Source organism: Equus asinus, chromosome 2 (genome assembly GCF_041296235.1).
Source record: "Equus asinus isolate D_3611 breed Donkey chromosome 2, EquAss-T2T_v2, whole genome shotgun sequence".
Classification (NCBI taxonomy): domain Eukaryota; kingdom Metazoa; phylum Chordata; class Mammalia; order Perissodactyla; family Equidae; genus Equus; species Equus asinus.
The window spans coordinates 11,153,514-11,170,078 of NC_091791.1; the positions used below are offsets into that span (position 1 = coordinate 11,153,514).

Below are 16,565 nucleotides of genomic sequence, written 5' to 3' on the forward strand. Positions count from 1 at the left end.
TCCAAATCCTTAAGTAATTACATTCTTAATACAGACATTTCTCATTTTCTTGCACTAGCTGAAAAGGCAGGTGGCTCTCCAGACCCCGCGTTTCTTGTTTGTGTGATGGCAAATTTACATGGAGCTGTAAGCATTTTGGTCAGTTAACTCGCAACTAGCTCAGTTTAGAAGGCGAAACATTTCAAAATGGTTTATTTCATAAAACTCTTTGCAGTCTTTGATGGCTTAAGAGAATGTTTGAAGCACTGAAATAAGCCTGTACTTTGGAGAAAAATAATGTTTTAATCTAATCTAAAAATTTGATTTTGGATGATGAACAGAAGTTAAAATGTGTACATTTATGGTTTTTCATTGAGATAAACTAAGTATTTAAAGAGTTAGAAATAAAATATCTGACCCATTGTTATGAGCAAGTATTGCCTTAGAAGAACGTTGTGAAAATTTAGGAACTTTGGACAGTTGTACATGATTGCACTTAATATATTCTTATGTGTACTTCATCTTTGTCCAGCGCTGTTGCTCCCAGTAGATTGTGAATTATCTAGAAGCATACATTTGTAAATCTTTTTCTCCCAGCACCTAGTGCCTGTCACATAGTCAGGAGTCATTTAATGTTCATTGACTGAGTATTTTTGATTGTCAGCATCATGTTAAATCCAGGCTCTGGGTTCAGGTGGCTGTTGATGAATCTGCATGGACTATGTCTGTTTTAACCTTAAAGATTCAAAGTTGATGCCTAATCCTCCCTCCCAAATATTTGATCTGTACGTCTTAGCCAGTCACCTTTCAGGTCCACCTTAAATTAGAAAATGATATCATTAGTATGTTTGGGGTTTTAGTTTGGCTTTTTTGTATTTTAACTTAAGATGATACATATATTTTCTTTTTACTGGACATGCTTGAGACTGGGATTCTCTTATGTTCTGCCATCGCAATAGACGAGATACAGCATTCCATTTTGATTGCCTGTTTCCTTGTTCATATTGGTAATATTTTTGTACTAAATACAGAATCCTAGAATAATTAAGCAAGAAGAGCCAGAAAATTCTACAAATGAAGAGCGAGGAGGGGAGAAGGGTAGATCTATCAAATATTAAAATATAGTATAAAGCTTTAATAGTTAAAACTATGTGGCAGTGGTACGTGAATAGACAGGCAGATCGGTATAACAGAATAAATACGAAGTCCAGAAAGAGATCTAAACGTATATGGAAACTTAGTATGTTATCAAAAAGACATTGTAAATCAGTAGCGAAAGTGACAATTGTTAAAAAAAATGATGTTGAAACCACTTGGTAGACATCTGAAAGAAATTAGGTTGAATCCTTTTATTCTACCTTACACCAAAATAAATCCCAGATGCAGCATAAATGTAAATGTAAAATTATGATATCATAAAAGTGCTAGGAAAAAACATGAAAATATTGTTATAATCTTCGAGTGATGGTAGCCTTTTTTAATTATATTGCAAAACCCAGATGCCATTTTTTAAAAATGATAAATTTGACCACTTATCAGATTTCCACATGGCAACAAAAAGCAAGGCATACAGAGTCAAAAGAAGACAGATAAACTAGAAAATACAACATATTTTACAAACTAAGGGTTAATTTCCTTAATAGACAAATTAATAATCAGAAATCTAACAACAAAATGGACTAACTTTACGGAGAAGGATTTTAACTTCTGTAATAAAATTTTGAATTTTAAAGTTTAGAGAAGAGACATTTGGAATTTTAATTAACTTTGATATTTCTGAAAATTTTCACTAAATGATTTCACATAATCTGTACCATCCTCTGTTAATTGTCTACCAAATTAACCTTAGGTGAATGATTTTTTCTTCAGCCTCTATTGTATAATCTTTGTTTTAGATTTGGGGTGCATAATTGGGTTATAAATATGTAAAAGAAACTTTATAGGATTATTATCATAGCTATTTCCCTGAATAAACTTATCTTTATTTGCATTTATCAGGTTAGATTGCTCATGGAAGCATATGGACAAGACAGTATTTTGTAATACATTAGAATGGAATGAATATTATCAACTGAGTCTCCAAAATTAAAAAATCGTTACTAAGGATAGTGAAATTCCATTGCAGAAAATAAGTTCATGTCATATATAAATTACAGTGCTTTCATACATGAAAAGAAATTTCACTTTGTTATTAACTAGCATTTAAAAAACAATGAGATTTTGAAACTGGGTATTCTTAGTAATCACCTCAACAAGAATCATATGTTAAATATTTTTTCCAAAAGAAAGTAGAAACTCGGATCTTCCAGATCAACACAGGCATCCCAAGTGGTGATGTGTGACTTGTAGAGAGCCTTTGAATCGCACGTGCATTCTTGAGGTGGGAAAGCGATTACTAACAGAGTAGCTTAGTATTTACAATAGAGCTGTTTCTGGTTTACTTGATTTAAATTTGTGATTAAAACCTTTCCTGGAACTATAGAGCCATGTAACCAGGAAGTTACTGGTTAGTAATGCCTATGCCTTTTTTCTTTACTTCTCCTTAGGGTCAGTATAGACCTTCTGATTTGCTGTGTCCTGAGACATATGTTTGGGTCCCCATTGAGCAGTGCCTGCCTTCACTTGAGAACTCGAAGTACTGCCGTTTCAACCAGGACCCACAAGCAGGTATGTGTGAAGCACAGCTCAGACGGAAATAGTTGGCTTTGGTTTTAGAATCCATGCGTGTGTGGCTGTGCTCTTAATAGGGTCCAGGTGGCTTTTTATATATTGTGGAGTGTGCATGAGTGCATGTGTGTGTGTGTGTGTTTGTAAGATAGAGGGAGATACCACATGTGCCCACACACAACACTCACACTCACAGTTTTGCACATAAATGCAGAAACCTCATGTGCTTACTGACCAAGCTTCTCCCATTAGATTAGTGGCGTTTTTTTATTTGAGTTCATAATAGTTTACATCATTGTGAAATTTGACTTGTACATTATTTCTTGTCTGTCACCATGTAGGTGCTCCCCTCCACCCCTTGTGCCCAACTCCCAACCCCCTTCCCCTGGTAACCACTGAACTGTTTTCTTTGTCCATGTGCTTGTTTATATTCTACATATGAGTGAAATCGTCTGGTGTTTGTCTTTCTCAGTCTGGCTTATTTTGCTAAGCATAATTCCCTCCAGGTCTTTCTATGTTGTTGCAAATGGCATGGATTTGTCTTTTTTTCCTGGCTGAGTAGTATTCCATTGTGTGTATATACCGCATCTTCTTTATCCAATCATCAGTCGATCGGCACTTGGACAGTTTCCATGTCTTAGCTATTGTGAATACTGCTGCGATGAACGTAGGGGTGCATATGTTACTTCAGATTGTTGATTTCAAGTTGTTTGCATAGATACCCAGTAGTAGGATAGCTGGGTCTCATGGTAGTTCTATTTTTAGTTTTTTGAGGAATCTCCATATTGTTTTCCTTAGTGGCTGCACCAGTTTGCATTCCCACCACCAGTGTTTGAGGGTTCCCTTCTCTCTACACCCTCTCCAACGTTTGTTGTTTTTGGTCTTAGTGGTTATAGCCATTTTAACAGGTGTAAGGTAGTATCTTAGTGTAGTTTGGTTTTGCATTTCCCTGATGATTAGTGATGTTGAACATCTTTTCATGTGTTTATTGGCCATCTGTATATCCTCTTTGGGGAAATGTCTGTTCATATCCTCTGCCCATCTTTTGATCGGGCTGTTTGTTTTTTTGTTGTTCAGTTGTGTGAGTTCCTTATATATTACGGAGCTTAACCCCTTATCGGATATATGATTTGCAAAAATTTTCTCCCATTTGCTGTGTTGTCTTTTGGTTTTGATCCTAGTTTCCTTTGCCTTGCAGAAGCTCTTTAGTCTGATGAACTCCCACTTGTTTATTTTTTCTTTTGTTTCCCTTGTCTGAGAAGACATGGTATTCAAAAAGATCCTTTTAAGTTTGATGTCAAAGAGTGTACTTCCTATATTATCTTCCAGGAGTTTTATGGTTTCATGACTTATCTTCAAGTCTTTGATCCATTTTGAGTTTATTTTTGTATATGGCGTGAGATAATGGTCTACTTTCATTCTTTTGCATGTGACTGTCCAGTTTTCCCACCACCATTTATTGAAGAGTCTGTCTTTTCTCCATTGTGTTTTCTTGGCACTTTTGTCGAAGATTAGCTGTCCATGTATGTGTGGTTTCATTTCTGGGCTTTCAGTTCTGTTCCATTGGTCTGTGTGCCTGTTTTTGTACCAGTACCATGCTGTTTTGATTACTGTGGCTTTGTAGTACATTTTGAAGTCAGGGATTGTGATGCCTCCAGCTTTTTTCTTTTTTCTCAGTATTGCTTTAGCAATTCGGGCTCTTTGGTTTCCCCCTATGAATTTTAGGATTCTTTTATTCCTTTCTCTTGCCTAATTGCTCTGGCCAAAGCCTTCAATACTATGTCGAATAAGAGTGGTGATAGTGGGCATCCTTGTCTTGTTCCTGTTCTCAAGGGGATGGTGTTCAGTTTTTTCCCCATTGAGTATGATGTTGGCTGTGGGTTGTCATATGTGGCCTTTATTATGTTGAGGTACTTTCCTTCTATCCCCATTTTGTTAAGAGTTTTTATTATAAATGGCTGTTGGATCTTGTCAAATGCTTTCTCTGCATCTATTGAGATGATCATGTGGTTTTTATTCCTCATTTTGTTAATATGGTATATTACATTGATTTGCAGATGTTGAACCATCCCTGTGTCCCTGGAGTAAATCCCACTTGATCACGACGTGTGATCTTTGTGATGTATTGCTGTATTCGGTTGGCCAATATTTTGTTGAGGATTTTTGCACCTATGTTCATCAGCGATATTGGCCTCTAGTTTTCCTTTTTTGTGTTGTCCTTGTCAGGCTTTGGTATCAGAGTGATGTTGGCCTCCTAGGATGTGTTAGGAAGCGTTCCATCTTCCCTAATCTTTTGCAGTAGCTTGAGAAGGATAGGTGTTAAATCCTCTCTGAAAGTTTGGTAGAATTCCCCAGGGAAGCCCTCTGGTCCTTGGCTTTTATTCTTTGGGATGCTTTTGATTACTGTTTCAATCTGTTTACTTGTGATTGGTCTATTCAGATTCTCTATTTCTTCTTGATTCAGCTTTGGGAGATTGTAAGTCTAAGAAATTATCCTTTTCCTCTAGATTGTCCATTTTCTTGGCATATAGTTTTCCATAGTATCCTGTTATAATCCATTGTATTTCTGTGGTATCTGTTGTTCTTTCTCCTCTTTCATTTCTAGTTTTATCTATCTGAGCTTTCTTTCTTTTTTTCTTTATGAGACTGGCTAGGGGTTTTCCAATTTCATTTATCTTCTCAAAGAACCAGCTCTTTGTTTCATTTATTCTTTCTACTGCCTTTTTTGTTTCAATAGCATTAATTTTTGCTCTGATTTTCGTTATTCTCTCCTGCTTACTTTGGGCTTTGTTTGTTCTTCATTTTCTAATTCAGTGAGGTGTAGTTTAAGATTGCTTATTTGGGTTTTTCTTGTTTGTTACGGTGAGCCTGTATTGTGATGAATTTCCCTGTTAATACAGCTTTTGCTGCCTCCCATATGAGTTGGTATGGTATGTTTTCATTTTCATTTGTCTTCAGATATTTTTTGATTTCTCCTTTAATTTCTTCAATGATCCACAGCTCATTCAATAGCATGTTGTTTAGTCTCCACATCTTTGTCCTTTTCTCAGCTTTTTTCTTGTAACTAATTTCTAGCTTTATGGCCTTGTCATTGGAAAAGATGCTTGTTATTATTTTAGTCTTCTTAAATTTATGGAGGCTTGCCTTGTTTCCCAACATATGGTCTATTCTTGAGAACATTCCATGCACACTTTAGAATTTTGGATGGAGTGTTCTATATATGTCTATTAAGTCCATCCAGTCTAGCTTTTCTTTTAATTCCACTGTTTCCTTGTTAATTTTCTGTCTGGATAATCTATCCAATGATGTGAGTGGAGTGTTCAGGTCCCCTACTATTATGATGTTATTAATGTCTTCTTTTAGGTTTGTTAATAGTTGCTTTATGAACTTTGGTGCTCCTGTGTTGGGTGCATAGATATTTATAAGTGTTATTTCTTCTTGATGGAATGTCCCTTTGGTCATTATATATTCCCCTCTTTGTCTTTCTTTACCTATCTTATCTTGAAGTCTACTTTGTCTGATATAAGTATTGCAACACCTGCTTTCTTTTGTTTGCTATTAGCTTGGAGTATCATCTTCCATCCCTTCCCTCTGAGCCTGTATTTGTCATTGGAGCTGAGATGTGTTTCCTGGAGGCAGCATATTGTTGGGTCTTGTTCTTTAATCTATCTCGCCACTCTGTATCTTTTTATTGGAGAATTCAATCCGTTCATGTTTAGGGTGATTATCAGTATATGAGGACTTAATGCTGCCATTTTATCAATCATTTTTCCAGTTCTCTTGGTTTCCTTTGTTTCTTGTCCTGTGTATTTTAGTCTACCAATTGAGTTGGTAGTTTTTTATGTTGTATTTCTTTGTTTTCTCCTTATTTATTATTTGTGTCTCTGTTCTGTTTTTTTGTTTAGTGGTTACCCTGAGGTTTGTATTCAAGATCTTGTGGATAAGATAGTCCATTTTCTGATGGCCTCTGATTTCCTTAGACTAAACCGATTCAGTCCCTTTCCTTTTCCCTCTTAAGTTGTTTTTCTCACATCTTATTCCATCTTGTGTTATGGTTTTTGGTTAAAATGACAGGATTATCTGTGTTTTTGGTGTTTTCCTTCCCTTTGTTTTTAATGCCTTACTTGAGTATTTGCTGTTCTGCTCTGATTCTGTCTACCTATTTAACTCCTTACACTGTGCTTTGTAATCCCTTTTTCCTCCCCCTTTTTTTTCCAAGTATGAGGGCCTTCTTGAGGATTTCTTGTAGGGGGGGCAGTCTTGTGGCTACGAACTCCCTTAGCTTATGTTTGTCTGGGAAAGTTTTTATTTCTCCATCATATCTGAAGGATATTTTCACTGGATAGAGTATTCTTGGCTAAAAGTTTTTGTCCTTCACTGATTTGAATATGTCATTCCAGTCTGTCCTAGCCTGTGAGGTTTCTGCAGAGAAATCCCCTGAAAGCCTGATGGGGGTTCCTTTGTAGGTTATTTTCTTCTGCCTTGCTGCCCTTAGTATTCTTTCTTTGTCATTCAGTTTTGCCAGTTTCACTACTGCCTTGCAGTAGGTCTTTTTACATTGTTATATTTAGGAGATCTGGCAGCCTCTTTCATATGGATTTCCTTCCCTAGGTTTGGGAAATTCTCTGCTATTATTTCTTTGAACAAACTTTCTGCTCCATTCTCCTTCTCCTCTCCTTCTGTAATACCTATAATTCTTATGTTGCATTTCCTAATTGAGTCAGCTATTTTTTGGAGACTTTCTTCATTTCTTTTTAGTCTTAGTTCTCTCTCCTCCTCTATCTGGAGCATTTCAACATGTCTATCTTCGATTATGGTGATACACTCCTCTATGGTGTCTACTTGAGCGTTCAGGGAATCCATATTTTGTTTTATTTCTTCCATTGTGTCTTTCATCTCTAACATTTCTGATTGATTCTTCTTTGTAGTTTCAATTTCTTTTGTGAAGTAGCTCCTGAGCTCATTGAATTGTTTGTCTGCATTCTCTTTTACCTCATTGAGTTTTTTGATGATAGCTGTTTTGAATTCTTCGTCATTTAGACTACATATTTCTGCATCCTCAGGAGACTGATTTCTGGGGTACTTGTCATTTTCTCTCTGGTCTGGAGATCTAATATAGTGTTTGATATTGGTAGAGGAGGTGGCTTGGTTCTTACGCATCCTGATATTGTTTGGTTGCAGTTACCGTCTCTCACCACTGGGCAGGGGCCAAGAGCTGCATATTCTGAGTCCTCTGCCTTCAGCCAAGATCCTGGGGCCTGGAGCTGGGGTTGGGCTAGTGGGGGGAGGGGCACTTTCTCCTGCATATTCTCGGTGTTTTCTCCCTCTGCTCTCCTGGGGTATTGGCTTGATAAGGTCAACCCCCATGAAAGCTTTCGCCCTGGTAGGAGGTTTCCCTCTAGGCTGAAAAGGCCCTTGAGAGTCCTTGAAGTTCCCGGGAATGAACATCCCCTCCCCCGTTCCTTCCCTCTTGGAGCCTCCTTCTGTCTTTAGGGGAGGGAGCAAAGATTTCTCTTACCTTGTTCCGCCTCTTCCCAGGGAGGCTCTAGCCTCTCCGCCCTCTGTCCTATCGCTGCGTGGATCTCTCTGACATTTTTTGTGTTGAGTTTGGATGTCCTCTGTTGAAGTATGGATGTTTTTATTTTATATTGGAGGGGGAAGATTTCTGAGAGACCTCACTCTGCCATGATTCTGACATCACTCTTACGTTACTTTTTACATGCTTTGAGGGCTAACACCATTATCCATTTCTTTTACAACTATCACAGTGAATAAAAACTGTTCACTAGATTATTTAGCCAATGTAGAGAAGATGGAAATATTGACCAGTTGGAGTGAATAAAGTTGGGGAGTGATTTCCTGGGGGCTAACAGGCTGTGATGGGTTTTGTGACAATACTTTCTTGACTTTCTTCTTACATTTCTGGTGTTCCTCCTTTTCTTTCCCTTCTTCCGTCTCCTACCCAGTGTGGTCCCAGACATATTTTTATCTCTTAGTGTTCTCCCTCAGATACTCTGTGCTCAAGTAGTGTGTACAGCCGCTGAAAGTGCAGCCCTGGAGTCAGACTTCTGCATTCAGACCCTGGTTCCATCATCAGCTGGTAAACGCTGTGCTCTTAGTCAATTTAATAATCTCCCTGGCCTCAGCTTCCTGGCCTTCAAAATTAAAGTAATAATAGGACCTACCATATTGAGCTGTAATGAGGATTAAATAAGACAGACAGGCTGAGACCAGCCCCCTGTTATTGGAATGCTGCATCCCATATATGCCTCAGGCTTTCATCTGCATATGCCTTTATTTGCTATGATCCTTCTCTCGGAAAAAACGGCAGTTCTCTGCACCTCCCTGTTGTGTAGACCCCACGCCCTCTTCACAGCAGTCCTCCTCCACAGAGCCCTCCTCATCCTCGCTGCGTTCCACTGTTTGGGAATCAAGTGCCGTGTGAAGCTCTTGTGATGGTTGCATTCCGTTGTCATGTGTGTCTCCCCAACACAGAAGTTCCTGGATGTTCCATGTGCACTTCACTGACCTTTGGGTCCTCGCAGCCCACCAGAGGAGATGCCCAAGGCACACTTCTTAAGAACAGAAACATTTTTCTATTAGGCACCGTGGTCTAAGTTTGGGAAAAAAGAAGGAAAGAGACATGGGGAGGCTGGGGGATGGGAAGAGAGTAAATGGAAAAGGCAAATAGTAAGACGAAGAGGGTAAGGAAAGAAATGCAGTAGTTTCTTCTGTTCTAAGGTGTGCATTTTTCCCCCCACAAATCAGGTTTTTTCTTACTAAAAAAATTAATCTACCATTGTATTATGTTATCTTGAAAAGCTGTTATGAAATCAAGGGTGGGCACTTCTTACATGTGATGACCTTAGATCTGAGGAAGAGTGGCCCTAGGCACCTGAGTTTAGCCGCAGGTTTTCTAGATATTTAGGTTTTGTAGAACAACCAGGGCTTTATAGTTCCCTGCACCTGAAATTGTTAATCAGAATTTCATCATTTCCTTAAAAGTTACACCTCATTAATGAAACAAACAGATACGTTGCTTAAAAACAAACACATTGAATTTGTCAGTGAGTTTTGGTGTCAGGCTCAAAGCAAAAGGCAATAGGATTTTAGAGGAAAGCATATACTTATGCATTCTTCCCTCAAAAAATTTTTTTTCCATTTAGCTTTTCTCAAGGTCAGGTCAGAGCCAGTCTCTTATGAACTGAGCATCTCACTGCATTATTTCATGTCCACATATAAAAATTTCTCTTTATAAGCTCCTCCCAACTGAATAATAATATGATCTTAAATTGGTGTCTGACTCCCAAACTTAACGACACAATTTCACTTTCCATTTTTCTTTCTTGGTCCATTTTAAAGGTTGCTTCTTTTCCTATATAATACTTGGAGATTAAAGCAATCACAGGCTCTCCCTGTTTTATAAAATTGAAAAAGTGACTGAATAATCTCCATGCACTGAGTGGATATTCAAGTAAAGATTCATTCATGTTAATAGATTTTAAATTCATTTTCCAAAATAAGCACTAATGAGCATTTCATGGCAAAGAATATGTAGTCTCATGTGGACCAGTTTGTCAAGTGCGTCCTCCACCCCGGTGAGTGAGAAATATAGAGCATGTGCTTTCCCTGTAATCTGAGTTACATTTCTTCTGGCAAGAGCTTTAGCTCTTCACACGCATTGTTTACCATTCATTTACAAAAATCAGAGGAGTGAATTTCTTTGAGAATGGTGCTTTGAAGAAAATGAAGATCCTTTTCCATATACTGAATCTTTGGAACTTTCCAGAGAACACCATACAGTTTTATCAGTATTGAATATCACAGTCCAGACACTATTTGAAATCAGACTTACATCCTGTGGTTTTAGGAAATTAAAATGCAGTTACATGCTGGAATGTATTCAGCATGCTGTGAAACATGGTCATTTGAGATTTAAACGGCAATCTGTGAGAAACTGTTCTCTTCTCTGGGGCCAGTTTTACTTTTACATGACCCATACTCTGACTCAGAGAAAATACAGAGCTTAATATGGGCAATATTGTTATTCGGCATGGTGCTTTTTTCACAAAATCTCGTTTCTCCTCCCAGCTGTTCAGTAGTTAAATTACTCTGCCAAAGGCACTGCTGATCACCATAGGTCTCTGTAAAACAGTGTGGCCACAAGGTGCATCAGTGGCCACTTGTAAGAAAAATTACATTTTCCACTATCCTGAATTGCTGTAAGCCTCTGGAAATCCTATTCCACGCCCCCCCCCCCACCTTGTATGCTTATTTGTTCAACTAGGAAGTCTGCAGAACAATAAAAACCTACTGTATTTACTGCTTTACCGTACTATGGGGAGAGGGGCTGACAAACTGAAGTAACCTGGAAAATTCTAAAGAAATCCTTTTGTTCATCAATGCAGAGTCTCTGCCTACTCTAAAAAAGGGATTTCAAAAGTTTCTCAAATGGTTTTTTAAGTAGAAGATTGCTTTTTAAATTGGTAGTTGGATATGCGTAAATTTCAAAAATTCTGCATCACAGTTACATTGTACCTTTATTGATTAAATTAGGTTTTAAAAATATTTACTGGAAACACTAGTAGAAAATTAGTCCAAATGCATAAAACCACTACTAAGAAGAAAATTAAGATGAACCCATAGTCTCATCATACATCGATAATCATTGTTAATATTTTTATGCATTCCTTCTGATCCTTTTTTGTGTGTATATATCTGTATTTTTTTTTTTTAAAAATGAGAATCATGCTTTGCACTTTTATTGAGGTAACACTGGTTTATAGCATTATGTAAATTTCAGTTGTCCGTCATTCTATTTCAGTTTCTGTGTGGATTACATCATGGTCACGACCCAGAGACTAAGTACCGTCCATCACCACACACATGCGCCCTGTCACCCCTTTCGCCCTCCTCCCTCCCAACTTCCCCTCTGGTAAACACCACTCTCATCTCTGTATGTATGTGTTTGTTGGTTGTCAGTGTTTGTTGTTTTATCTTCCACTTATGAGTGAAATCATACAGTATTTGACTTTCTCTGTCTGAATTATTTTGCTTAAATGCTTCACACTTTTGTTGTTGTTTTTACTTAATACTTTGTGTTGCTTCTTACTTTTAGTAAGGTAAAAACTCCTTGACTGTTAATTTGGTCATTCAGCAAACTTACATGATACAGGCAGTTTGTAATATAGACATTTTACAAGCGTCACTGAAAGAGTAAACCAGATGCTTTGGAGTTGGTATTAAAGCCATGATAAGCTATGATCTGATTTGACTCTTAATGTTGACAAATACTGTATTATTTATTGTTGGTAGTAAAATCTTTTTGGTTTTAAATTTGCAAAAAATTCAAACTTTATTGAGCATGTGCTATTTCCCAAGCAGCATCCTATGGTTTCCCCTGTGTTACTTCAATTTATCCTCAGAACATCATTGAATGTTTTGACATTGACCCCTCAGATATTATTTGTTGCAATAATAACAGCTAATATTTGTTTTTAATCAGAGATTTAAAATAATTTTAATTCAAATATTGCTCTATAGTTTTTATAAGTACTTATTTTTAGTATTTATTTTGAAGAAGCTAATTAGAATGGTCTTTATTTCTGTTTCTACCTATAATTACAGTAGTATACATCTTACCAGAGATTAGCCTAGCTTTCACTCTCTCTTTTCTGTATGTATTTTGCAATGTTTGCAAGAACTTTCCTAATTTTTCTTTAATGTAACTAAAGTCATAAGTTGTTAGTGAGAGTATTGAATTTAAATTTGCTATAACAGCATCAAATTTTGGCTTAGGCCTTTATGCATTTATCCAGGTTAGAGAATTTCTAGGACACCTTAATTCTTCCCAGGTGTTGCTGAAAATCTAAACTATAATGAGAAGGGTTTCCTAGTTTAATCCTGTGAAACTCTGAGGCTCTTATCTGTGTTATTTTATGTTGTTTCCTTTGTCTGTTTTCTTCTCTCTTTATTCCACTCTTCTTGTTGACGTGGTTCCCTGGCATTTTCTTTACTTCTGCAGTTTCTATCACACATGCCCAGAGAAAAAGCAAGTCTCACTCTGACCAGGGCTGTGTGTGTGACATAACCAGGTTCAGAAAGAGCTCTGTCCTGTGTTTGCTTGCAAGTTTCTCCAAGCCTGGTGTCACTTCCTGCGTGTTGTGTTTGTGGTCCCTCACAAGGGTGTACCTTGGCCAAAATGTTGTCTTACTCAGTAGGAAACAATGGCTGATGAGAAAGCAAATCCACCAGAACTTCCCTGGGCCCCTAGAAATGCGCTGCAGCGATCGTTTAGCGTTAAGCAGACAGTGTCTCTTTTACTTATTTTGGATATAGAATTAAGCTGTTCTTTTAATACTTCTGGGTAAAATTTTTTTCAAATCTAGATTTGAGGTTGACCTATGCAATTGAAGTTGCAAAATGCATGATGTTGATTGTTGGATACTTAATAAATGTATATTCTTTGTTGCCGATAACCTCAGTGGTGCCATGGTGCTTGGATGTAGCCAGCTGGAGAGAGAACCAGTTGTAGCCTACTTAGTACATGTCGTAAAGGAGAACGCATCAAACTAAGAAAACGTCTTTGGAAATTCGGCTGTTATATTTGGTGAATCTGGAGAATGTGTTTCAATAGGGAAAATGTAGAAAGAAATGAAAAAATACCACTTTATTATTTTATTACTATCTTTTCTCACTTACCTCCTTTTCAGAGATATCTTTTCTTATCCAAATGTTAGTGTAGGGCTAATACGACTCCTGGTTTACAAATTAGTAACTAAATTTCCCTAGTTTGTGTGGTCTTTTAATGAAGACACCAAGGAGTCAAAAAACAGCTCTTACCTATGTTTGTGCATAAGACTGAAGTATTATAACTTTATTATTTGCATTTTCTATTAAAAAATGTGAAACTAAGGCTTATTAAGGTAAACTTCAACAGTTCTCAATGACTGTTCTCATCCTTAAAGGGTATTTTAAAGGCAGTCTTGCAGAGAAATTTTACAAATACTGTTTTACAAATTTTTACCAGCCAATCTTTGCTCCCTAAGCCGTGCGTGAGCAGTGAGCCAGTGACTGAAAACAGCGCCCTGGCCAGAGACAGACCGAAACGCCTCGTAAAACGTTGAAAAGCAGACAGGATTTCCATTTTCCTATTAAAGAAATATTTCTCTGATCCCTTTCTCTTTTCTTACAGAATAGATAAAAATTTTTAAATAAACAGTTCCTTTTACAATCACTCAGCTTTTGATTTAATTAATCCTGTAATAAATAATAAAAGATCATTTCCGTATCATTCCAGCAGCCTCCGAACTATCATGATGCTTCACACCTGTCCGTAAATGCCAGTTCTGCCAGTTCTGACCTGTGGCCTCTTACAGGGCTACTTCATTTGTTTGAATGAAAACTCATAGTTTTTATATAATAAAGAGGTTGTCCAAATGTCAGTTAAAGAGTAAAAATAAAGCCCATATCTGCTGTTTAAGTGCTGGCTGAACTATGATATTCTATTGAATATGAGACATCATCAATTTTAAGTCCTTTATTTTATGTATCACTAAGAAAGAAAGAATGTTGCCAATTAGACCCAGACTCCACACTTGTAAGATGCACCCAAGTTTCAGAAATGTCAAACTGTAAAAATGTGAATCTTTAACATAGAGGTTCAGTCTCTGGACCATAATACCTGGCAGAACTGTAGAGTGTTACTTCTTTTTATGTTAGGGAGCTTTGTGGCATCTTAATTCTAGTCATTAAAAAATAATATGGATGGAATATGCACTTATGTATCAGAGTTGGAAGGCATTGATTTCCGGTACTTTCATATAAAAATAAGATTACTATGTTTGAGGATAATAATAGAATTCTTTTAATACTCTGATCTAGCTACTTTTTAAAAAATTTGAGAAGATATGTAACTACTTTACAAGGATACTTTATTGTAATGAGAGTAAAAACTTTTTACTACCCAAAAAGTATTGAAATTCTGTAAGCATTGATGATCTGCATGCATTCTAGTTTTAAACAAATTTAAAAGTTTTTAAAACTTTGCCTGATGTTGGAAGTAGGCAATAAAAGTAGAGAATTTAAAAACTTTGCTTAGCCAATAAATTCAGTCATCTCTGACAATTGATGGAACAAAGATGAAATAAATAAAGAAGGGGCAAAAGGTGGTATCCCACAGGATGTCATCAAGCTCGTCCTCAGCCTTAAAATAATCTGCAATTGATTCAACATTTTCCTACCTTGTGGATTATCAGTAAATATTCTTGGTTTAACTTGTATGCCTCTATAGTAACAGAACATGAATCATTAGCATAATTGAGAAAAATTCTTAAAGAATACTTGATGATGTATTTTGGAACCTACATCATTTGATACTCAATACAATGTCTATTAGTTTTTGGAGGAACTGACCCAAAGACAAATATAACAGTCCAAAGATTTCTTAAATCATTTACACCCAACTTCAGTGTGAGAATAGAGTCTACATTTGTTTGCAAGGTATTTTTAAACTGTTTCAATTCTCTTTTGTGGATCTTAATATTCAGTCTCTCTGCAGAAAAATAAGCTATAACATGAAGGTATGAGAAGGTCTGTTTATGAGTACTCTTTTATGTGATGCTAGCAAAATGTTTTTAATATAAACATGGAAACAGGGGTAGAATTCCTTTTCTTGTAAGAAATATATTTTCCTAGCTGCCATTCATTTGAAACAGACGTCATTAGGAGACACTTGTTCATACTTCTATGGCGTGTTCACTTATAGTAAAGTGAAATTTTCTGAAAATAGGAAGGACATGTTGACATTAGAGAAAGAGTTAAAGTTACCTGCTTTACTAACCTCTATCAAAATAAGAAAACAAGAATAAAAAACTAAGCACTTCTAATGCTAAAAAGACTGTCTTAGCCTGCTTTCTTTCCAGAAGCAGACCTGAAACATGGACTTGCATTCAGGTAATTTATTTGGGACGTGGTCTCAGGGAGCAGGAGTGGGGCACTGGGGAAAGTGAACTCCAGAAGGAGGAAAAGACAATGTAGAGATGTGTTACTGTGTGATCCACCACTTTAAGGACTAGAGTTCAATCCTTTGAGAAACCTTCTGATGTGTATCTCAGAATTGGCCGCCTGATAGATCAAAGGAAGAAGTACATGTCCTTTGGCTTCTGTTCTCTGCTGGCCACTGATTGTCTCATTGGGTGTTAATGCCCCTGCATTTTGAATTTATACATATACAAAACTCCTACAGGCACAGCAGGCTGCTGCAGGCAGGAAGCAAGAGAGAGAGAGACCTTGCCGATCTATCCTTCCCTGAACCATACATGATAGTCATGGCGTAAGTTGGAGATGAGGCTAAGGGGGTAAGAGGCAATGGCCAGGAGGTATCTAATATATTTAAAAACTACAGAATGAGGTGGCATGTCCCTGATGTCAGCTGACCATGTCAGTTGCATTGGGGCAGAGAGAGTAAGGACCACAAACATGAGAAAGTAGTATTCTCCTTAAAAAAAAAAAAAAAAGCTGGCTCAATTTGAAATAGTCGGAGAAGTCAACCAAGAATTAGAAACCTAAATTTGAAGAATTTTTAAAATCATTCATTCAACAAATATTTATTAAGCCAGGTATTATGCTTTATGATAGGGGTGTAAATTACTCATTCCAGCCCTCAGGGAACTTAACAGAGGACACAGTTATCAAGCACTTTCAGTGAAGTGTGGTAAGTAGTATATTGGGGGAAATAGGAGATACAGTTAGTCCTCATAGGAAGGTTTTCAACCCACGGTTTGGATGGGTGTGTGAGAGCCAGGAATGCTTCTTGCATGAAGTGATCTAAGTTAGAGTTTAAAAGGGAGGGAATGCAAGAGCTCCAGGCAGAAAGGAGCCCGTTCAGAAGGCCTAGGGCAGGGGGCACAGAGAGAGCT

The 16,565-nt window shown here is 37.1% G+C and overlaps 1 protein-coding gene across 6 annotated transcripts in view; it reads left to right on the forward strand.

Moving 5' to 3' along the window:
* The window catches only part of ATE1 (arginyltransferase 1), a 169,199-nt gene that overhangs the window by 113,822 nt on the left and 38,812 nt on the right, over positions 1-16,565 (forward strand). For all 6 annotated transcript variants that reach the window (XM_044749574.2, XM_070481996.1, XM_044749582.2 and 3 more), the window contains one exon: positions 2,526-2,646. In XM_044749574.2, coding sequence (XP_044605509.2) covers positions 2,526-2,646 — 121 coding nt within the window. The remainder of the gene's footprint in view (positions 1-2,525; positions 2,647-16,565) is intronic.